The 25,036-nt window shown below is 43.7% G+C and overlaps 1 protein-coding gene across 3 annotated transcripts in view; it reads left to right on the top strand.

Annotated features, from left to right (window-relative positions):
* hipk2 (homeodomain interacting protein kinase 2) overlaps positions 1 to 25,036 on the top strand; it is a 65,798-nt gene that overhangs the window by 5,606 nt on the left and 35,156 nt on the right. For all 3 annotated transcript variants that reach the window (XM_005930342.2, XM_005930343.2, XM_005930341.2), the window contains exon 2: positions 9,641 to 10,820. In XM_005930342.2, coding sequence (XP_005930404.1) covers positions 9,641 to 10,820 — 1,180 coding nt within the window. The remainder of the gene's footprint in view (positions 1 to 9,640; positions 10,821 to 25,036) is intronic.

The following is a 25,036-nucleotide window of genomic DNA, read 5'->3' as shown; positions in this document are numbered from 1 at the left end:
ATCCTAACCGTCTCTTCATATTATGTGAAGCGCAGAGTGAAAAATGGTTTGCAGTTTTTAATCAAGCCTTTCATAACCTCTACATTTTTCTCCTCTTCCGAGGGAAAGAGGCACGGTGGGCGGATGAGGCTAGGGGAGAGAGGGGACTGTTTACAGACAGATATTAAAACGAGCACAGAAGTACCGAATTAAATAGTAAGATTGGGGCACTCGAGTATACGCACCTGTATTCTTTGACATAGCTATAGGCTCTTCCATGTGCGGTCAGCCAACATGGACTTAGTGCCGCTGCCAGCCCCATCACCACTCCTGGCTCTGGCCCCTCTCAGTCATGGAAGGGAAGTGGAGCGATGGGCGGCTGCTGGCGGCCCCTTCACAGATGGCTGCAGGTACAGCGCTACGCTTGGCTGATAACCAAAGGACTTCAAAGCTCAGACGAGTGCTTGAGCCCATTTCTGTCCAGAGCCAGGAGGCAAAAGGCACAGAGCAGAGAAAGGAGACAGCAACAGACAAGAACTGGAGTAGTCAAAAGAGTCAACAGGCATGGAAATGAGCAGCTTTAGCCTTTTCATCTTTTGCTCCCATGTTCATCCTTATATATAGTCGTTCAGCACTTACTCAGTCACTATAATCTTATCATATTTTTCTGTTTCTATACTTGCTGCATGTTTGTCATTATTCAGTTACTACGAAAGCTACGATGACACATCCTCATATTATCCAGAACCGGAAATGAAAATAAGGTGGCCATTGTTATAGATAGGCACCACTTCCTTTCAAGTTTTCTTTCTCAGTTTTGTTCAGATTGGGATTCTCTCAGGATAGCTGTGTTCCCTGTGGAAAATCCTTTTCAATAAATAGTAAACTAAGAAGGATCAAACATCAAAAGAAGCAGGAGGTAAAATGATGACATGTGTTGATAGAAATCTTTCAGTGATGAAATCTATTTAATATTCACATATGTAGGGAAATGACGTCTTTGTTGTTGCTAAAGGCTGGAGATCAAGTCTTTATGAGCTTTTAAGGGATAATGTGGAGAGCGAGAGACGTTAAAAAGTCATTGATTCAATTAGACATTCCAGCGGCTCCTCTAATAACACTGCAGCTGGCACGACAAATAGCTAAGTGTCCCAACTGTAAGAAATATGCCTCCATTTTTGCTGTACCTGTGCGCCGGAAGAGGCTCAGTAACATTGAGACGCAGCATAAGTGAATGATTAAAGTTATTTAATGGCAGCCGGAGGCTTTTTATTGAAAAATCGTAATATTTCTGATCTTTATAAAAACTTAAAGTAATGTTTTTTCTTTAATTTTGGTTTTATTTGATTCTCTGACATCTATAAAAAGTATATTTTTAACCATCATATTTATATCAGAACACGTACAGCAGTAGCATAGACTGCAAGGCTGAAGAAGCTCTGCAAATAAAGCTTCTATGTTTCGCATTTACGCAAGGCTTATTAAAAGCTTTAACACTGGTTCATGGTAAACACGAATAAACTGAGTTCAGGAATCACAGTGCATGTTTGTATCGCTCAGTATATAAAAGAGGGTACACACCTTTTAGATTCACTCCTCACTTCAAAGCCTCAGGCACATTAGGGCCAGCCAGCAGCTCTGCCTGGCAGCCCTTTGAACTGACCTCTGCATTCAGTCTGAGAGACAGAGATGGAGAAAGGAAAAGGCATTGAAATGGGGGGTGACGTAGACTGGAGAAGTATGGGAGCATTGTGAGGAGGGAGGTAATGGAGCTGAGGCTGAGAGATCGGGATGGGTGTGGTGGAGACAGAGATGGTGGTGGTTACTTTGCGTGGGTGGTTTCTGAGTGAGGGAGTTAGGAGGAGGTGTCGGTGGGGGTCACAGATTTTACCCTTTGTCTCATTTAATCTGCATCCTACATCTGAGATCAGTGTAGTCCAGTGAGGCGTCTGCCTCCACAGCTCCCCTGACAGAGCACAGCAGCTGCTAATACACACACCAACTTGTTTGCGCTATTCCAGCATTTTTAGAGAAGCTGGCCCAGAAAAAAGGCCAAAAGTTGACCTTTAGCTATGAGGACCTGCTCTATTTCCCCCCCTGCTCCACAACCGTCCAGTCCAGGCCAGTTATTTCTACCTCATTAAGCCCCAGTGAAACATAGACAGAGTGTGAGTTTGCCATTCACGGACATTTAAATTGAAAGATGTAAACAAGTGTTGTCCATCTCAATGGCATGAACTTCCTCCACTTCTTTTAACAGTCTGGATGAAAACACCAGGCACTTCTTTCTCATTGTGAAGCATCTTACACTTTGATTAATCATTATTTACTAACTTCCCACAACCTCTCTTTTCCATCTGTTAAAATTCTTCTCAGCTACACAAAACTGAGTTTAGAAATCTCACATAGATGCACAGATCAGACCCAGTCTGGCAAACTGTTGCAGCGCCGAATGCCACGTGCTTTATTTAACAGAGTTTGTTGTAATAGCAAAACAGAACTCTGATTTTCCTTTTGAAGGTGTCACCATTTATGCACGCCAATTCAAATATGTGTTTCCTATGCACGTTGTTAAACTGATGGTCAGAATAGTCATTTCCTGTCTGGGTTTGGCTGCTATTTGAGACTCTGAGGACACTGTAAATATAACCAGCTAAAGCCATGATTTTCACACTGAATCAGACGCAGTGGGCTGACTTGGCTAGCGATATTTATTACCTCAGCTCTGTGGCCAGAAGGACTCAACCAGCCATGTTTACGACACACTGTCAGTTGGATTAAGGACACATATGCCTTGCTAAATTGGTATGAGAGCACATGTCTGCGTGTGCGCTATAATCTTTTAAAAGCTGTTTGAATATATCGAGCGCTGGGCCTCACTTTGTCAAAGAACTGACAGACAGAATAAGAGAAACGACACCAGGAATAATGTTTTGAAAAGAAGATGAAGAGAGATTAAGAGATTAAAACACTTTATTAAGCATGCATATTGATGAGTCACCTGCTGTATGAGGCACAAGTACATGTTGAGGCATCTTAAAGGTATGTAGCCAAAATTAGTCTGATCTGTAGCCTTAATAGGCCCTGAGCACCAGATTCACACACACCCCTGAAATATCACGCAATCTCGTTGCCGGGGGAAGCATGTGCACCATCTCCAGCCTCTCTGTGATAGGAAGGTAATACCAGGAACAGGATCCATCTACATGTAGGGGTTATAAAGAGCACTGATTTGTGATAGACGAAATTGCCCGTTTCTTCCTGTGTCTACTGTATTTGAACCAGTAAAAAGTGGGATTCACGCGCCACCATCATCACTTATCGTTATGAGACAAAGTGGCTCTTCTTTATTTTCCTTTTACTCGATGAGAAATAAGGTGTCAGATATCCAGATTTCTTTTTTAAGCCATCCGTTTGCAAGTTTGAATACAGCTGTGTTTTGGAAATACGGGAAGTGATGGCTCTGCCTTTGCCTGATTGGTCCCCAGGTGCATGTTCAGGTTCAACTGGTTCCTCCTTTAGTGGGGTTCACCGCTGGGTTTTCAATGTGTGCAACAAATTAATTCCCCTGAGTGTGTGTGCAAGTGTATTTTGGGGTGGTGTTTTCATGACACTTGTTGCTGCTTAGCTAAGATGCCTTTAGCAGAAATCCACAGAGCGACCAGTTAATCGTAAAGTTACACAAATGTCCTAAACATATACGAAACCAGTGTGCGGTAGCCTGTTCCATGGGACAGGGCAGGGAGGACCATCGTTTCAAAAATATCTTTCTATTTTACTCTTAGTTCCTTTGTTTTACCAACAGCAAATAGTATTTACTGTACAATATAAAAAAGAGTAAACACTTTGGTTGTTATGGTTATGGCTCAGATGAACTTATAAGAATTCCTGCTCAAAATATATCTTGCGTCAAGCGCATTGAAACAATTAAAAAAGAAGAAATCTGTTATTATAATTCGAGGCTTTAGAAATGAAATCGAGATTTGCATCTGTGAATTGTTGCTTTAGTCTTTTGTGCTACGAGCATTACTTTGAATAATGACTAAAATGTTGATTTGCACTCAACAGGAACCTGGCTTTGAGCATTTTTGCATACGGACATGTGCGTCGCACCATCATTTAACTACATTGTGCGTTTACATATCTTCTGTCTGCTTAAATTAAGTGGCAACCTTTTAAAAGGGCAGGTTGAGGTGCGCTGCAAGACCGGCAAAAAGGCCGCCATTCACTTTCACAACAAAGAGCTCCTGGATACCAGAGCAGTTTGCAGAAAATAATCCATAGTGCTCTGGCTGCTCTCAAATCAATTTGCCATTGTACAGTGCTTTCTCCCACATTACACTCATCTGTATGTCCTCCCCCATTGTTTGCTATGTTTGGTTACTGGTTTGGCCTGTAGTTCTCGTATGTTGATCTCATTATATTACATTGTGTCATTGTGAAGCCTAATGACATAAGAGGAAGTACGGTTTAGCGGGTTGTTTCTTACTGTGTTTAAATGATAAGCATTGTGGAGAGCGGCTGCTTATCGTGCGCTCGGCTCTGCGTGGCCCTGCCTGCGCTGTGTTGGAGCTGTAGTCAAAGCAGCACAGCTTGAGGCATACAGTGGATGTCACTGGCAGTGTAGTCAAGCCTTGTGTTAACAGGTGCCATTGGTTCACGGTTGGGTAAATTTTTAGCTCCCCTCCCTGCACCAAACTCTTTCTTTCTTTCTTTTGGTGCGAAGGAAGTTTAGTGCACACATTCGTGATTCGATTAATAAGCTCAAGCAAACCCACTCTGTCACCCTCCTCTTCCTCCCACTCGTGCTTCTCCTCCTCATCTCCTCTTCCTCTCCTCCACCCTGTTCAGCAGCTGGTTAGGCTGACCTAGCAGTATAAATGTTTTTTCTCGCACCAGCCGTTTTATGACCACATTTACAACATGGATAACTGCTTCCTTATCTGCCCACAGTTGTCCTGGGGTAGTAGGTTTTTGACTTTTACAACAAAAGTGTTAACATTTGAACTTCGAATACTCAAAGTGTCGTAGCTTAGGTAGGCGCTAAGAAAGGTAATAAATTCAGATTGTTGTTTTTCATCAGTTGCTTTGAAATATGTGGAGCCATATGCACTCCTTTGTATCTGTGCTCCTGCACGCACTCACGTGTGGACACATGTGTGTGTTCATGTTTATGTATCTACGCATGTGCATTTTAACAAGCGCTGAGTGAACATGTTATCTCGCAGCTAACACAACATGTTGTATCTTTGGCTGTTTGCTTCCAGGAAGGGGAGAGTTGAGGGAGTGTCACATTTACAGCTGGCATGTTGTTGATTTTCAGTTTAAAAAGTGCTGTGTTTATCTGTGAAACAGTATTCATATTTGCCTTTCGGTCTGCCCATATGCTAGATTGTACTCTTTTGTGTGTCTGTAAGAGAGTGAAAAGACGTGATGAGGCGCTTCCAACTGGTCAAATATTGTAGCCAGAAAGAGTGCAAAGCCTGATGGAGCAGCAGCCTGCATGACAGCAACTCCCCACAAGCTTTTCTGATGCATTATTCTATAAATAAGCAGAGATGAGAGAGCTAAAAAAGCAGACAGGATGGTCAATAGTGGCCTCGAGAGAGAGAGAGAGAGAGAGAGAGAGAGAGGGGGGGGGGGAAAAACAGAAAGGGAGAGAGACCATGCAGAGTCAAGCTCCAGCTCTCCCACAGAGGACAGAACTCAGGCAGGAGGCAGGAACACAGGCTAAAAACCTCTGCATGGACACGATTTTCCTCTTCAGTGGCGTGTTCACTGTTGCATTTGGCCACAAAGTCACTGGAGCTACAGCAGGTTTTTCAATTTGTTGGACAGGTCCATTTTTGTAAATAGTATAGACACAGTATAGAGTCTTTGACAAGAGCAGCTCTTCTGGGCACCAGAATAACACTGAATGTTTTATTTTGTCTTCTATCTAAAAAATGGTATGAGGAGGAGCACAATCATGCAAACACGCAGCTAAGAATGAGATAATGCTTTGTCTAGACGGGCAGAAGTCACTTCATTAGACAGCGACTTGGCCTACCACCCAACACCCTCCAGTCCGCAGACAAAGAGATGTCCAGTAAAGCAACAGGGTCACCAGAGTGTCTCTTTTGGTGTCAGTAGCCATTAGGCCTCAGGAAGTAGTCCAAATATAACCAGGCCAGGAGACATCAACCAGACAGACCTGACTCCTGTTTCTGTCTCCCAGGTGATTGTTGGTGTCCTGGTACTGTGTCTCGCTCTGCTCGGTCCTTTGGGTACAGAGAGAGCAGGGAACAGGAACTCTAGTGAATGATAAATATTTAAATTTCTTAGAATTATTTTTCATTCGTTTTTCCTGCAAACTGCAAAAAGATTACATTTACATTACATTAAGCCATTTTAAATGAGGATTTCTATAAAAGCATAGATATTTGAGAATAACCATGGGTGAGCTGAGCAGTAATCGAGTTTTATAAGACTGTTCGTAATTACAAAAGACTATTTGGTTGGTTTGTTGGTGTTTAACTCTGCCAAGTTGTCAAAAGAGTATAAATGACAGGTTTAATAAAAGGCAGCAAACAGAAGCAGGTCACAGGCTAGAATGTGAGGGCCACTCATGGCCCCAGCTCTCCACGCTCTATTCTTCTCCCCTCCCTTTCAGTCCATCTCTCACCCTCACATGGCATGCAGAACGACCCTGATACTCCCAAAAAGAAGATTAACAAACCCCTGACAGAGAAGTAATCTCTCTGAAAACATTGACTATTACCATTTCAACATGCTGCCTCTAAACAAGGGAAAATGCCTCTGTGGTATGCTTAATTGCAGTGTGCGGGACACACAGAGTTCCTTTAGGTATGTTAAATGGACAGCCTTGGCTACTGAAGGCATTCCAGCATTGTAAATGTACAACAATGGACCTTTGCTGTTCTTTGCTTGGCACAGAGTTCACAAATTTAGCTAAAGTTCAAGAGGACCATTTGAAGGGAAAGTCTTTTGACAGAGGCTGTTCAGATTCTGAATCATAAATACTTTTAAACTTCATTCAAGGTGAAGACTGATTCATGAGGACTGGTGCTGCCTTGGAAATGAAGTATAATTGGTCACATTGTTTCCTGCGTATGTTGTCATGAGATAACATTCCAGCCATTTGACCTTTTATGTTTAGTTCATTTAATTACTTATCTGTTTTCTGCACAAGGCTCTTAAACTGTTGTTACTTTTAGCTTTAGCTGTGCCGAATATCTCGACAGACAAAGCTGAATTTCAAGAGTTTCCTGTACATTTCTAAAGATTTTTGTTGGCTATTTTTCAGAGCCCTTCCCCAATTTAGACAAACAGGCTTGGCCTTCAGTTCATTGCACTGTGTCGACAATGTTAACTGAACTCTTTGACCACAGGGTTCAAACTGACAGGGAGTCAATGAGTGACTAAGATCACGGTTCAGGAAGAATTCGTGTGATACGAATGCAAGAGCAGCAAGCCCAATCTGGCCTTGTAAAACCTTGAACTATCCATAATCACGCTGGCAGATATGTAATGTTGGAATTTTCCATACGAGAAACAGGCTGGCTGTGTGCCCGTCCATCCATCTCTGTGCTCATCAGTCTGTGCCTGTGATTATCCTCTCAGGCTCTCAGTCACACACTGTTGACACTGCTCTGTGACGCAATGCATCATTCAAATTATTTTTAGCGTAAAGTCCAGACACAGGAATTGGTAATCCAAGGAGTGACATCTGGCCTTCAGGGCTTATGTGATTAGCAGAGAGCCTTGCCCCTAATAGCCAAGCGGACGTTCTTCATTACCTGCGAGTCTGGACCTGAACTTACCAGGTGTGACCACTTAAACTACAAAAGAACTCTACACATTAATGATTTTTCAGACAACATATGTGCTGATAACATGGCTAAGCCTCTAAATAACTGCTACACGGAGGTGCTATCTGCTACTGTGCAACACTTGCCAAGCTTACAGCGAGCACTGTAATGTGCACTCTGCCTTCAATCCTGCCGCATTAGGGCTAAGACCAGATGAACAAAGAGATAAATAGTACGTCCAAGCAAGGCCAGAGGAGAACCTAAAAAAACCCAAAAAAACCCACAAAAGCAGGAGGAAGAGAGGTCATGAGAGTTAAAATAAACAAATGAAGCAAAGTATAGTGGAGGGCTGCCAGCATCCTACTGAATTAATCATCATCATCACTGAAAGGAGCTAATAATGACAAAGTGACCAGTCATGTCCTCTCCTCAATGCTTTCTGTCCACACAACATAGTCCACAATTATAGAAGTCATCCCGTTTCGGGGGGAGTGTGGTCCTTTAATTATCTTTGAACACAGCAAAACTTTCCAGCTTCCAAGATGTCTATTAAACACACAAAGCAGCAATTTTTCCAGCAGTAAACAACGTTTAAGGGTTGCTAGTGTTGTGTGCATGTTGTGACGGTAATAATCTTGGAATCGTGCATCAGTTGATCAGCAGTGGCCTAATTGTGCATGTGCGCACGCGCGCGTGTGTGTGTGTGTGGGCGTTGGCAAGGCCAGGTGGAAGCTCTTAGTTTGTTAGCAGTAAACTAATTTTGGGTTTACTGGAAACTATTTAAACATATCATTAGTACAAGTCTCATATAATCTCGTGCTGTAATAATCATTTTGATGCTACAAACAAGCCTGTTTGCAAAAAGAGATAAAGAAAGGAACTATTTTTGGGCAGTTGTTTGCTTGGAGAAGCTTTTGCTTATTCTGAGGCAGCTTGTTCCCAGGAGTTCAGAGCACAGCCTCGCTGCAGTTTTGCTTTTGTTTTGTTGTCTTCAGGATCTGTGGTTGAGAGGGAGTTGAGTCCCTCTCGCTCCTGTTTTCATAGTTACTTGAGCAAAATTTCTTCCACTACCTTCCCTAAAGTGAGTAATTGTGTACCAGTAAGTGGCAGGGCTGGGCTGAGTGGTGGGGAAGGAAATTGCAATCATTCACTTACACTTATTGTGCTCCTACTTTTATATATGATTTCATACGGCTCCTCTGTCTCTGTGGAGTGTCCGATGAAAAGGGTATTCTTTTACTATTCACTGAGCCTATTTACTTTTCCGCAGATGGGAACAGTGGGGAAATGGCGTTTCCTTTGCATGAACCAGTGGTTTGCATAAGCACTGCTCAATCTAAATCTTCTTATCTTTTGGCTAAACCTTTTGGCATTTTTATGTTATATAACAAATATATTTAAAAGAAACCCTCCATTACTGCGCATTGCATTCAAAAACAATTTGGCTTCAGATTTAATGATCTAGGCTCGGATGTTTTACTACCAAGTGTTAGATAACAGCGCTTCTGAGAAACAACTTGATGCCGAAGCGACAAATGCTTGATGACATTTTAATGGTTAATAAGTCTTTTCATCAGTGGGTTTAAATCTGTGGATCCATTTATTATAATGGATGATTATTTTATAAGCGTTCATTTACCGTGATGTTGAAAAGTGCAGTGGGTTTGCATGACGATGTATCAGCATATATGTATGCTTGGTGTTTTAATGACCTGCTCTGACCCAAGCTATCTTTATTTAAAGCTTCTTGCTACCACTCGTGTTGCAGGCACTCTCATATTCCTAACCTCTCACTTTCATCCCCCTCCTGTCTTTCTTGCTCCTCCCCCTCCGTTCCTCTCTTGTCACAGGTATGGCCTCGCAAGTGCAAGTGTTCTCCCCTCACACTCTCCAGTCAAGTGCCTTCTTTAGCGTGAAGAAACTGAAGGTGGAGCAAAGTTGTAACTGGGATATGACAGGGTACGGCACACACAGCAAAGCCTACAGCCACAACAGCAGCAAGAACGTGTCGGCCACCAGCGGCCCCCTAGGCATCAACAGCTCCCTGCAGGTCGCCAGCTCCACCCTGCCCTACGAGCAGGCTCTCGTCTTCCCAGCCACCGCGGGCCACATTGTGGTCGCCTCAGCCAGCAGCACTTCGGGGGCCGTGGGGTCTCTGCTGGGTGGCGGGGGTGGAGGCAGCAGCAGCAACAGTAGCGGTAGTGGAAGTGGCGGAGGTGGCAGTGGTGTGGGTGGTGGGGTTGGTGTTCACAACCTGACGCGCCGCAGCACAGTCAGTCTCCTAGACACCTATCAGCGATGTGGGCTTAAACGCAAGAGCGAAGAGCTTGACAACAACAGCAGCGTGCAGATCATTGAGGAGCACGGCCCACCGATGATCCAGAACGGAGCAGCCAGCGGAGCCACGGTGGCTACGGTGGCCACAGCCACCTCCACAGCAACATCCAAGAACAGCGGCTCCAACAACGAGGGCGACTACCAGCTGGTGCAGCATGAGGTGCTCTGCTCCATGACCAACACCTACGAAGTCTTGGAGTTCTTGGGACGAGGAACCTTCGGGCAGGTGGTCAAATGCTGGAAGAGGGGCACAAACGAGATAGTGGCAATCAAGATCTTAAAAAACCACCCATCGTATGCACGGCAGGGTCAGATCGAGGTCAGCATCCTGGCACGTCTCAGCACGGAGAGCGCAGATGACTACAACTTTGTGAGGGCCTACGAGTGCTTCCAGCACAAGAACCACACGTGCCTGGTATTTGAGATGTTGGAGCAGAACCTGTACGACTTCCTCAAGCAGAACAAGTTCAGCCCTCTGCCTCTCAAATACATCAGACCGGTGCTGCAGCAAGTGGCCACAGCGCTAATGAAACTGAAGAGCCTAGGACTGATACATGCTGATTTGAAGCCAGAGAACATCATGCTGGTGGACCCATCTCGACAGCCCTACAGGGTCAAAGTCATCGACTTTGGCTCAGCCAGCCATGTGTCCAAAGCGGTCTGCTCCACTTATCTACAGTCCAGATACTACAGGTAAGAGATCGGGCTAGTTAGCTATTATATGTATGACTGCAGATACAACGTGCTTCTTTCTGTTTGTTCAAGATTGTTCTTTATTGGGCCAAACATCCAAATCTGTTGTTACCCTCTGAGTTTCCCCCTGAAGATTTGTCTTTGTACCATTATTTCTCTTGTACTTATTTACCCCCCTAGTTAAATTTCTCCGACAGAAGACAGGGTAATAAAACTCAAAGGCTTCCTGAGAAGAAAAAACAAAAATCAAAAAAGAGTGGGGGCAGGACAAAACAACACCAACCATGCTTTAGTGATACTTTGATGAATAGAGAAGACCTGCTGAGACTCTAGTAAAGACATAAGAAACCACAGAGCATATCTAAAGCCATTTCACTGTTTGGTGCCATTGAGAATTTCGTGGTTTTCCTTTTTTTGTTTTGTTTGTTTGTTTGTTTGTTTTTCACAGAGAGAATTTGAAAGACGGACCACAATCATGTGAGGTAGCAATCTATCCCCAAGTTTCAATTCACCCTTCTACTGCCCAGACCCTTACCCCCCCATCACCGTAGCTGGCTTCCATTTCCCCCAGGATAGAGACGAGGGTCAGCTGGAGTTCTCCTGTAATATGTGCTTGTAATCCACACCAGTGGGCCCTGCATTAGAACCAGATGACTCTCTCTGGGCAGCATTTCTTTCTTCTCTCAGTACTTTTGAAAAAATCATTTTTACCCATAGTAAATAGTGTGATTGGGTTTTAGCAGAGCCTGAAGTGTGCGTGGAGTCAAACAGTCTTCTTGTCTGTACATAGAGGAGCTTTGTTGGGGCTCAGGAAGACGAACAGGTGTGTGTGTCAGCTACGGTACCATGCAGACCCACACAGAGATCTCACACACAGGTGGTAGCTTTACAACTGTGCATAGTGCAGATTCTGTTGGGAGAAGTTTGTGGTCTCCACTGAGTGGATTCTGTTGATAGAAGAGCTTGCTTTTGTTATCTTTACAGTTTATCGCTGGGTTTTTAAATGTGTTACAGAGAAGATCATTGTTTCCTGTTGAAAGATGGCAAAGGTTACAACAGAGCAAATGAACAGACATGGGATTCAGACTTTGTGTATCTACAGCATTAAATCATTTTGGCACATTTGACAAGTCTATTATTTTAAATGACCGATAGTTTTTGTTGTTATTCTTTCTGCTTAACTGACTTTTAAAGCAGCATATATTACATTAAGATCCCTACGTGGGAATTGTGTTGCTCATGTCAGCAAGGCAGTGCTGCTATATCGGTTTAAGTAGCTCATCCTGAAGTAAACACCGCTGTTAGCCTGTTGTTGCTCCTTGCTGTAGGTCAACAAGGAGGTTATAAAATGCTCCTGTTTGTTTTCTTGGGTGTAAAGAGTGCAGGTGAGTGAAGAGATCATCCCTTCGTGCACTCTTAGCAGCAGAAAAGGGGAAAGAAAGTCTCATGTTGATCAGAGAATCCGTCAAACGCCTTGAGCGGGTACTTGGTGACCCTGGTGTAAAGCTCTGGGAGGGAATAAGGTGTCACAGGGATCTCTGTACTTCGTAATGACTGTTTTAATAATACGTGTGCTTTACCAGAACTGATTGTGTGAAATCAGGCAAGCCTTTCCGTCTAATTCAAAAAATGAGCTCATGGGAAATGAACACTAGGGGTGTTTTAACATTGTATGCATTTTGGACCACAAACAAACTTTGGCTGCGGGTAGAGTTCAGAGTGAGTTCAAAAGCTCAGTAGCGAACATCAAACCATCTTTGATGAGGAGATAGCAAGGCCGTTTCTGTTGCCTGCACCTTTAGAGGGTGGAGATTACACACAGGTGTGCTTGCACGGCTCCAGAAAGCTGGCTCAGTATCACACAATAGTAACCGCATCCCTGTGTTGTATTCTTTGATTTCAATAAAACGTGTATTTGTTTTTCTTATTTGTCTCATTTTCATTCTTCGTATATGAATAAGACTGTAAAACATTCTTAAGCCCCGTTCGGACATTACAGACTTTCAAACTCGCTGATATCTGCTTCCGTCCGCTAATTTCATAAACCTCACATGCAGCTGTTTGCATTTTGGACGTCACCGATATTGTTTGCTGTTGACGTTACATGTGCTTTAACAGCCTTGCAATGACTTATGGATTTTCCACAAGGTTGAGTTATGCAAATAAAATACCAGTATTCAAAGTAAACAAGAACAGCTCTCAGGGTTCCTAGAGTTTCAACTGCATTTGCTTCAGTGCTTAGCAAATACAGGGTCATGTCACCAAGCTCATCTATCCTTGTCAAAGAGGCCCATCTGCAGGACTCCTATACTTTTACGATTATGTATATTATGAAACAGCACAGTCTTTCTGTCCTTTTCTTAATGATTCTGTGGTCTTTGCGTCTTGATTACATCACTGCGTGACCTAATGCTGGTTATCCTAATTTCTTCTTCTTCTTCCTCCTCTCCCCTGTTTCCTGTAGCTAATGATGTAACAGGTAAGCTGGCTAGTCAAGCTTACCCTGTGTCAGATAAAGGGATTATTGTGTTGTCCCAGCTGGGCATTTTTGCCCTGTTTATCTCTTCGGGTTAAGGCCATGAGATGGGTGGAATGCAGCAAGACATTATTAAAGTTTATGTAAAGTTTCCTGAGGCAGTTCAGCTGCTAGCAGCAGACCTCGTGATGACTGCTGGTAGAGAAAGGGAGGTGCGCACAGGGGCAGGGATTGGTGGAGACACAAGTTCTTATCCTGCTTGATCTCCATAGAAATCTGTACTGTCTTTGAGTCTTTATGTATTGTACAGGTGAAATCTGGTTACTCGCAGACTCACATCCAATGACTTTGCCATTGTTTAGGAATGCAGATAAACTCAAGTGTGACTATGTAACAGAACTCGGAAAACTAAAAATATTTTCTTTCACCAACAGATTCTGCAAGAACTGAAGCTGCTATTTGGCTTCCTATTTGTAATATTTTAAGATCAAATAATGCAAATAATAGCCGTGTTTTACATTTCTAGATTTTCTTTATGCATACGTTTTGGTATATGACTTAAAACCTGCTAAAAAAATCACTTATTCCACCAGTTTTACAGTAAAAATAAATAGAATTTTGAATGCTGTACGTTCTACGCTGTTAGTTCAGATAGTGCTCCAAACATTTGGTAGAAAGTAGTTCCAAAGACCACTTTTCATAGTCTAATGCTCCTCAAACAGAATTGTGCACGTGGTTGGAAGGTGCAAACCCACAGAGATCATTTGAAAACCTGAGTAAGTAAAACCCAAAGCATCTGTTTTCATACATGTACCACAACACTTAACAAATTGATATGTGTCTGAGACTTGGTTACATTTCATGTGACTTCTCTCCGTAGATTGTTTAGACATACTGAACACTTAGAGGAGCATGCAGTGAGCGGTTAGGTGGGTGGAGGCGAGAAATCTTCCTTTTCATTTCTTTCCTTTTCATCCTTATGCTCATTTTTGCATTTAACAAAATAGTGTAACACTTGAATGCATACACACACACACACAAAGGCTCTCTCTCTACACAGTGGATGTGTTACACCGATTTGTTAAAGTGCCACAAGACAGGGGTGCAGAGACGGAGACCGAGTCATTTCCTCTAGTAATTAAAAATCTTAATATTAACAACCCAGAAGCCCGAAGCTGCATTGCACACGCTGCACGCATGTCAGAACCTCCCAGCTTGCACCTGTTATTTAAATTGAACACATTATAGAAGTCATGCTTACACATGACAAATGAACACCATAGACTAAGAATCAGAGACTTAATATACAGTGCAGAGGTTCAGAGGCCTGAGGAGTTAGCTTATTAGACACTGTGAGTGAAAGGAAAATGAGTTAAGAGTGTCTGAGAAAGAGGAATGGGCTTGTTGATGCGACCAGTGATCTGAAGTGGCCAGGGTCTGTGTACTCTCAGTGTTATCAGTTTGAGGCTACAGGCTTCTGGCAGAAGAGATCTTAATGCTTCCCAAATGGAAACTTGACTATTAATATTATGTAACTCTCTGTGTTTTCTGTATTCATGTTGGCAGTAAAGCTAGGTACGGCTAATTCGTAGTATCCACGACTCCACCGTGTTTACGTCTTGATGTTAATAACTCATTAAATATAGATCCGTCTCCATCACGGGTGGTGCAGTCTCTGCTGAGTTTAAGATGAGTCTCTGCTCCACCTGTCTGTCTATCTCTCTATCTTTTTTTAGCGTCACACAATCAGACAGACAGGACAGGCGTTCCAGCACATTTACCCTGCCTCCGTGTGAAACATCAAGGGGTGTTTTAATGAATGAGGTTGCTATTAGTTACTGTTCTATGAAGCGTGTGTTAAAGTGTACGTGTGTATGTGCCAGGGAGAGAAAACTAGGTAAATGGCAGGATCGGGTTGCTACGGAGGAAAAGACACATTGGAAAAAGGGGGAAAGACACATTAGCTTAGTAGTGGCGTTGCTGTTTGTAGCGCTGGTGTTGCTTATGGGAAGATTGTAAGAAAGTAAAAGTAAGGTAGAAGAGGGTTGAGGGACGGAGGAAGGTGGAGGGCCAGGTTGCAGAGGGCTGTTGTTTTGCATTCCTTGCCAATGCCTGGAACAGTGCACGCTTACCCCAAGCAGTGGCAGATTATTACTAATGCAAATGACTTTCATTAGCTTCAGCCTGACTGAGTGGCTGTTGAACACCGGTACTTCTTTTTGCTGACTTTCGAGTTGATGTATTTTTAGCTTCATGTGTGGAGCTTGTGACCAGTAAGGGCCAAGGCCAACCTTTTGTTGTTGACTGTGAATGCTGAAGTCATTAGTTATTATCAGGACTACTGGCCTGTGTATTCACCATGGTGCTTTTTATGACAGTCATAACACCTTAGTATGCATGACAGAATCCTAATAATCTGCTTCTCATTTATAATTTGCCTCTGGGCAGCTCTTCCATGTGTCTCCACAGAGCAGTCAGGAAGCAGGAGACATGTAGCAGCTAAGCTAATTAACTACCAGTAGTCAAGCATATGGATTGGAACATATACAGCAGTCTGAAACTGACAGTCAGCCTTGCAAATAATACATGGGAAATATTTAACTGTTGAAGAGGCATTTGATGATGGATACACCTGTGTGTGTGTGTGTGTGTGTGTGTGTGTGTGTGTGTGTGTGTGTGTGTGTGTGTGTGTGTGTGTGTGTGTGTGAACACACCTAGTGTGGGACCGAGTGTTTCTATGATAAGACGGTGCTCTCTAAGTTTCTCCACATCGTTTTATCCTGGCTTCTTGTCTTTGTTCTCCCTCACAGTTCAATTTCCATACATTTCCCAGGATATTAAGCTGACGGAAATTAAGCTGCCTTGATAAAACACAGCAAGCCGCCCACTCAGACTCACTAAGGCTGCAATCTTGCTGCTCTATATTGATTGGCTTATTTGAAACACAGGATTTTTCCTCAACAAAGCTTTTGGGCTGTTTAGCAAATGATGGCACCGCACAAGTGGCAACTTATTCAACCTTACACGTGTGCGTAGCGCTGCTGTTAAAATTATGAAGTGGGGGCCCATTAAAATCGCCGGGCTTGTATGATTTTGTCTGCCGAACAATAGATTTTTCTTCTCATTTGAGCCTGAAAATCATTAACAGGACAGGTGAAATTTCTCACAGCAGCAGTCCTATAGTAGTTTTCCTCTTTGCCACAGATTTGTCTGCCTTTTTTTTAATTTCCCCGATTCAAGCACCAGCGGGTTGGCAGGGTGATAGCTGCCATCAGCGTCTGACTGGCACAGGTGCCCCCGGGTCTAAATAAATCATGAGGCCTCCTGCTGATCCCCTCCCTCCGCCATTCCTGTATGCCCACTATCCCTCCACAGGGAACTCCAGTAAGGGAGCAGCCCCCACCACCGCATGGTGTCTTGGCTCCTTCCCACTCTCCTTCCCTTTCTCTTCTCTGCCACCCCCCCTTGCCTTCCTCTCCTTCACCCCCACCCCCCTCGCCTCTTCCATCCACTTGCATGAATATTTAAAAGCTAACACCACGATGGAAAATATGCAGCAAGGGCAGTGAGACTTGTCAAAGAGAGAAAAAAAGCGAAATGTTCATTTTGGGACCTTGAATTTCCTAATTTAAGGCAGGCCACGTGATGAAATTCAAAGTGGTCTAATTACAGAGTGTTGTGAAGAGAGTCGAAAAGGGAGAATTTCAACAACACACACTGTGAGAGTGATACAAGCAATAGCTGTCCAGCTGGGGAGAAGACTGGGAGTACTGGGGGGGTGGTCAGTGGGGACCAGCAGTTGGCTGTGTGTGTGTGGACTGATTGCCCCATGACAGAGAATGCCTGGTGTGCAGAGGCCCATGCAGGCTCCCATAAAGTTTTCTACAGAACAAAACAGACACATTTGTTTTCTCAATTGCAGGAATTCGCTAATGTGCATATATGAGGGTAAATAGTTTGGCTAATTTTCTGGCAGGCAAATGGGCAGAGTTCTACATTACTCGTCGAGCCAGCTGGGGCCCCTGTATGGAGGGAAAATGAGGCTTTGATTAGCCCCACCCCACCATCTCCATATCAGTTTGTATTTAGTATCGTCCCTGGACAAACACAGTAATTTGATTTTCTCGAAACTACCGTTTTAACAAATTTATCTGCTTGCTTTTACGTCCCGCGTCTCCCTCCTGTTTTTACTGGTTTGAAAGAACATGTTCGACCACAGCTCATCTTCATGGTGACAGTTGTCGCTCTATAAAAACGTTGCTCTATTTCATTGCAGATGGCAGAATTAAACGAGGCTCTGTTCTTACCACACAGGCTATTTTCAGCACCGCTCATAAAGTCATAAAGCAACATGCTATGTGACTTTTAGAGTCTGATTATTAACACTGCGCTTTTATCGCTTTTATAACACTCTGAATAACAAGCATTTAGGTTTGATGGGTGACGTGGAAAAGTTTCCCTGCTTTAGTTCTGAATGCATTTAACACAGTGATTGTTAACAGGAATTTTCTATCGTTTATCGGACGTTCAATGCTCGACTCTCAGGAAAACGAAGATTTGATGTAGCCATCTGTTAGCAAACTTTTGGCATAACTGACGTCAGCACTTTAATTCTTTTTTTGACCTTGTGTCACGTGTGGATGTCCCCAGGGGTTCCTGAAGGTGAGCCAGAGGAGCTTTTCATAAAAATTGCTTTTTTGGAAAATAAAAGCTGCTCTAGATTCTTTTGAAGCTCTATTCTTGTCATAAAATGGGTCTCAAGAAAATCCTATTTCACCCGAGCTTGATAAATAATTTAAAATGACTAATAGCGCCTTGTGACGGGGAATGTATCGCTGTGGTGTATCAGATTGCGGTGGTTTTGGCCTGAGGCGTAATTTGTTTGGAAAAATAATTACTCCTGTATTGGATCCTGGTTAAATATTAAAAGGGTTAGCATTAGGAATGGGGCGGCATCCAAGAGTGTTTTGGTCGACTTCTGAGCAAACCCATTGCTTTCGAGACGTCTTGCAGACAGGCTGAAGTGGTGTGAATTTTATTGGTTAATTCAGAGTACTACATTGCTAAATTTCATAAAGAAGGGCATTGCAAACTAATGAACTTTCTCTGTGTGCTTAGCCACTAAGCTTTGAAGACTAATCCCAGCGTTTTATGAGCGAAGAGCGTCAGATTGTCTGTTGGGTTCAGCTGGTTATTAGGCGCACAAGCTGGGAGGCACCAAAAGAGCATTAAGATGCTATATATCAGCTCACGGAGGAAGCAAAGGAAGTGTTCCAGTGAGGGTACAGATAAAAAAGGAAACACTATATAAAAAAAAAACTGGAAAAAAGGGAAGAAAAAAGACCCAAAAGATCAAGAGAGGAAATTAATCAGTATAAATGTGAACAGTAGCTGCTCAAGCGTACAAGGCAATTTGGCCTGCGCGTTGTGTATGTGAGTGGCTGATTAAACAGAGGATATGTTGTGTGCTGCTATACAGAACATGCTCCATGTTTCTCAAAGCACATAATGGATGTGCAGGATCAACTGATTTACAAAATACTATGAAGCTTTTTGCACGCACAGACACCTACACAGTAAACACGTGCAACGTGACACCAGGTGTGTTCCCAGTGGCGTTCGCTGAGCTGAGACAACACAACATCTCAGTGTGTATTATCAGCGTGAACTGGACGTAACTCACGTCACCCCTTTAAACACAGCAGGGACACCAGGGAGGCAGCAACACCACCACACAGTCTTTCATTACAGCCAGAATCTATATATCATCAAACAGATGGCTTCTCTATAAACAAAGACTGTTGTCCTTGTAACCAGCGTGAGGGAGTTAGAGGCCTTTTCTCCCCTCTGTGATGTTTCTTGGCCTTTTCATATTCACCCTCTTCTCTATCTGCCATCGCTGCCAATCAGCCTTTTGAATACTGTGTAGGTTTTACTTGTGCAGCCAGAGCAGCTCTGACCCATCAAGACGTGGATAGCACCTCTGTGTGTGTGTGCGTTGTCTGCAGCAATTTTTTAGTGATTGGCATGTGTCAAACAGGCATCCACGTCCCACGTTTTTCCAACAAATAATTGCACTTTAATGAGATTATCAGGGTTTTACAGTTTTCAAAACCCTGAAAATCTCAGAAGTATCTCCAATGCATGGAGTAGAGTTTCTGTGTATGCTTCCTACACAGAAATCAAAGCTCATTGCACTAGGCAGAGTTGTATTACGCAGATTGGTTGAGATGGAGCCCTCGATCCTGCGCGAGCTGCTTTCAACTCACAAATAAGTGTTATAGTCTGATATGAGTGGCAAATGCCTTTAACCTAAATAATATGTCCTTGAAGCTTTTATGAAGGTATACAAATCAAGCCTACCCCCTTTTGTCCCGTGTTTTTGCTGAAATGAATGAAAAAAACATTTGCATGCATCATTTCTCGAGTTCTAAAAAGAGTCTCTCTGTTGCAGCAGTCGTCATGGCAACCAAGGCTCTTGTTCCAAAAATTGTCCATTTGCCTCTGAATGTCCGACACCTGAACTAGACCACGGATGTTTTGATCTTCCTCCTTGTCCCAACCGCCAGCTGTGTACTTTAGGGACAGGCAGGGCCCTTGAGCCACACTCTCATCTCGCTGCTATTGTTTGCCCAGGTGGGCCAGGACGCCCTATCTTTCTCTCCTTCTCCTGCCTTTTTCTATCACGTCCCCTCTCCATCGCTCCCTCACTTCTCTCTGTCTTTGTTCCACAGGGACCTGTGGTCCAACTGAAGCTCTCGGTTACACAAAGAAACCCAAATTGGCTTTCATCTGCAGCCTGTTACCAGCTGTGTACATTGTGCATTTGTGCTCTCTCTCTCTCTGTGCAGAAAAGTATAGATTTTACCCATGACATTGTTATTATTATTGGCTTTGAGTCATAGCTGCCCCTGCAGAAATGCTTGCCTCTCATATAACTCCTTGTGATGTCTTATTAAAGTTTTGGCATGTCTTTGTTAGCGCTTTGCGCCCCCAATTTGGGGTTTTGAAGGAAGTTTAAAATGCAAAAATAATTCTATTTATAATAATTCCTCCATTGTGAGCCGATATAGCTCCTCTCTGCAAATCTGACCCAGTCATATTTCTGCCTCACTTTTAGCGAGGCAGAAATCTCCCTGCAGACCATCTCGTTAATGGATCGACACGCAACAAAGGGAAAAGTGATTCAAACAATCACCCAGGATGTATTTTCACTATTTCTATTTTAGAATTACATCAGGCAGCTCTCTTTCACACACTGCTGTACACACATGCACACACAGAGTGCACTTCACTAGAGTCGGTACTGACAATACTCATCGCTTTAAGTGTAACAAGACTTTTGCAGGAAAAACCATATAATTGCTCTCTCAGTCGCTGTCGTTGGTATGTCCGAGTGAACGGCCATAGCAGTGATTGAATGCAGAGTAAACAGCGAGCTGTGTTCGAATTGCAGACAGAGGAAACCAGCAATGTCACGTGTCCCTTGTCAGAAAAGGGCCAAGCTCTTGGCATAACACATGTTGGTGCTCGAGGAGCACAAAATGCTCCAAAGTCCCAAACCAGTCCTGTTATTCACAGTGTCACCATGGTGACAATGAGGTTTTGAGTCAGAAACAAAAATGTGTTTTTTAGGAGCGCTCATTCCAAAAGTGTGTGTAAAGGAGAAGGAAGGATGGTCCGCTTAGTTTAACCAGCGTTTCTGCCCAGGTCACAGCTGAGAAAACAGAACTTTCACGAGGGATGCGTACCCTTTCCTCCCTTTTCCCATCTTTACCTGTTTTTACAACTTTCTGTCTATCTTCAAACTGCTTTAACCTTCCCCTCTCCCCTCTGGTGTCCTTCTTCTGTCCATCTTGAGCCTCCTCTCTCCATTTCCTTTGTCCCGACCCTCCTCCCTTTTGCAGGTCTGCCTGGCATTTAGATCATGACATCCAGACAGAACGAATCTCAAGAAGGAGAATCTCAGAATCTCAAACCCTTGCAGATGTCGACAAGAGCCGGAAGCTTTAGTTTATGCGCCAGTGCAATATTTATACACGAAGTCTTTGCGTGAACGTGTTTAAAAACACTGAAAAAGCCTGTGAGATGCTTTGAATTTCAAGAATTAAAAAGTGAATATCTGAATGTATAGCATGGTGTGTAGCACACAGAAGTGAGTCTCTTCTATCTTTTTGGCTCAGTAAACAGGTGGTTTAGGGAAAAGGAGGTCAGATACTTTATTTACGCCGTCTTTTGTTCGTGTGTATATGCTAACAGGTGCAAGCTCCTCTGAAATATCTGTACCCACAAGCTTCACAGGCGCCCGTGCTGCTGACGAAGTTCACTCTGCTGCTCTCGAATCAGTCAAAGGCAAGCGTTACCGCAGGAGGAGAGAGTCTAACAGACTCCTTGAGCTCATGTGCACGTCTTTGTGCTCGGCTCTTCTCTTTGAATCGTCAGTGCACACTGCAGCTCAAATCAATCATAACTACAGCACCTGTTCTAAAGAAATGCCAGCATCAGTTAAAAAGGCCGTCTGTTTGTTTGTCTGTCCTTCTGTCTGCCTGTTTTGTTTGCCTTTTCTTCCGGGAGCAGGGAGAAAAGGAAGAGAATGGATGACTAAGTGCAGTGAATCATAAATGATTTGCGGAGTTTATCAGTGCACGGGAGAGCCTCACAGAACGGCACCAGCTACCTGTCACATTTCTGTTCTTTCTCCTCGTTTTTTTCAAATGTAGAAAAGGTTCTGTTCTCTCTCTCTGCTTCACAATCTTTACAAAGTCTTGATTTATGAAAAGGAGCCATTTTGCGGGGCTAATTGCACAAAGCAGGCTGCCGGAGCACCTGACAACAAGTAATAACAGTCCTGGAATATATAAAACCGAAGAAGGACGGACTCTGAATCAAGGCAAATTTTTGGGTATGAATGTTGAGTAGATGGTAACGTGGATTCTGCTCTCAGCTTGTGAGTCTAGTTGGTTTATTTCACAGCACATGGGGTCTACAGGGTAGAACAATACACAATGAGTTATAGATTATTTCTGCCCAAAACATAGGAAGGGAACCGTGTTTGCTGGACAGCAGCATGCTCCAGCACCATTCCCGCCTCTTTGCCCATTGTGAAGCTGGATGTGAGGAGTGCTATTTGCATTACAAGGTTCCTGCGGAGCAGAATAAAACGCAGACAGAGCTGTGAGCAAAACGAACACTCTCAGGGTGGCCCTGTGCTAATTGCGACCGGGGTGCATTTACTGATTATAGTTAAGTGGTCCAAAATGGTCCCCTGCTTTCTGTTCCATTGACCCACTCCCTCTCCTGGTGGACGCTGTCAATAGCAGGCTTGTTGAGATGCCTTTCCACTGAGGGAAGAAAACAAGGTCCAATCGTGCCTGTCTCCTTGCTTCATCTCCCAAAGCAGATGGGGGAGGGGGAGGGGAGGTTGCTGGGTTCAGAGGGAGAAAGTGCTGATTTTCAATCAGAGTTTAGAACAAGGTGATCAAAGGAGGGGGAATCTCATGAAGCTACTGGACGAGTTTTTAAAAAAAGTGACAGGTTGGGAAAATGTATTTTAAGTTCACGTCCAAATACCAAATTGATTCTGCAGCAGCGGCTAAAACGATCTTATTTAAATGTGAGCAATTACTGAAAAATCAGTTTTTTTTAATTTTCTGTATCTTTTGTCTTTTTGTGACCATATGTGCAGCTCATTACTATTCACATCGCCTGCAATAGGATGCAAGTGTGGTCAAATGGAAATTAATGGAATGCAAAGTGGAATGTAAATGTTGCTGCAAAGGGAGGCAAGCTGAACATCGGTGAAAGATCCTGGATGGCTGCATGCACAGACGGGACTATGTCAGTGTTTTGCATTCCCCGTCTTCCCTGTTGCCTGCGTCGTAACAGGAGGCCCCGCAGTGGGAGAGCAGGCTTGGGGTGATATAACAGCCACTGGATCACACAGCCTTTGATCTCCCTCCTGGGTTTCTCTGTGTCCATGGGATAGTCTTTAGGCCTACTGATGAGGAGGTGGGAATCTAGTGCTGGCTCACTAACAGTTTTATCTGCACATCTTCAGCCTGAATGTCAGTTGGCTATGTCTGCGGAGTATTGGTGAACTTGTCTTCAGTTTTAATTATTCAAATGCATGAATATAGGATAGTGCAACAGTCCAAATTCATTCCCCATCTCTCGATTGCTCTCCTTTGTACCCCGGGCTGACCGTAACAAAAAGAAACTTTGAACCTAAAGCAGAAAAACATTTATCTCTTTCGGTCTTACAGCTGCTCTGGTGCTTTACATAACCCCAACACAGTGATGTAATTCTCTTCCTCTGAATGCTGGTGTCAGAAACAGAGCTTTGTCCCTCTTGCAGTTCAGTCTGCCCCTGTGCCATAATCTCTCTCATGCCTGGCTTGATCTGATCCATTTTATGCAATTAAGTGATGTCACCCTTTTGGATTGCTAGCAAGGACTATATCACTGCAGCCCTAATTTCCCTAAAAGTAACAAATCCTCGAGGACCTGCGGTTTATTAAGGCTGTTATTTACATAGCTTACAGTTATATGAGGGGAGATATTAAAAGTCAGAAAATAACAAGCTCCATTACATAAACACGGAGAAGTAAGCGGGGTAGAAAAAAAGTTACTTTTATTATTGGAGCTAGCAGAATTACAACATGCCAATTAGCGAGGTTTTTTTTTATGAGTTTGGCTTGCTGACATGAAGGGATTTGTTTGTGTGCATGTGTGTGCACGGCCTTGTGTAAAAAAAAAAGAGGTTAGCCTTGTGTGACTAATAACACACAACCTGTGCTTTTTGAGCCCAAATACTAACAAGACCACATAGCAACCAGAGGAATAAAACCCTATGTTAGCTGGGTGGGATTTCTTTTGTTTGTGTGTGTGCCTGTGTGCTGTTTGCACTTCTGTATGCACATCTGTGTGTACACGCACAAACAAACATTCAACTGTTCTGCACGATTACATTTCCAGGGCACGGTCAGTCGATTGTATAGGTCCATGCATCCGTAATGTCTAAGGGAAGGGAACGCTTTCTGGCAAATGAATGCACCTGACCTACAAACAGACAGGGATCTGCTAAAAGCAGACAGACCAACGGGAGGACAGACAGACGGACTGTAAAGTTAGCCGATTGGTAAGAAACAGACAGTAAGACCTACAGACAGATAGAGGGCACAGTCTGGCTGCAGGGAGAGATGGGCCTTTTGAATGAACATTTAGGTTAGACAGACTGGGTGTCAGGCTTTGCCCTCAGACATATATCAAACATAGAACCAGCCATCCAGGACACATCACATAGCTCAAGGCCCCGATGTTGGTCCTCCTGACTGGGGCAGGCTCTCTGTCTTCCTCCCCTCACAGGGGGAGAGGTCTTTGGAAGTTTCCGTGGTTGCATAGCTCAGCTAGACCCATTCTGTGTTGTTTGTCGCCCATAACACACAACATACAATTATTTACAGACTTGAAGCACAGGCACTCCATTGGGTCTGTTCTCATTTCATAGCTGGCGTGACATTTTGGCAAACGTGTGACGGGAAATGAGCTTCGGTTTGTGTTTTCTGTGTCCCGTTCACCATTCGTGATGATAATGAGGGCGAAAAAGGCCAGAGGAGAGGGGTGGGGTCAGTATGCTAATAGTGGGTGTACATTTTGATGCTCCACTACCAGCATGGAGTGGTTTGGAGATATGGGCTATCATTCTCCTCCTCCTTTCCCCTCATTATCCCCTCGCGTCTTT

The sequence above is a fragment of the Haplochromis burtoni genome, unplaced genomic scaffold (genome assembly GCF_018398535.1).
Source record: "Haplochromis burtoni strain Fernald_Lab_line unplaced genomic scaffold, NCSU_Asbu1 Contig_127, whole genome shotgun sequence".
NCBI classification, from domain to species: Eukaryota; Metazoa; Chordata; class Actinopteri; order Cichliformes; family Cichlidae; genus Haplochromis; species Haplochromis burtoni.
This window is presented reverse-complemented; position numbering and strand designations above follow the sequence as displayed.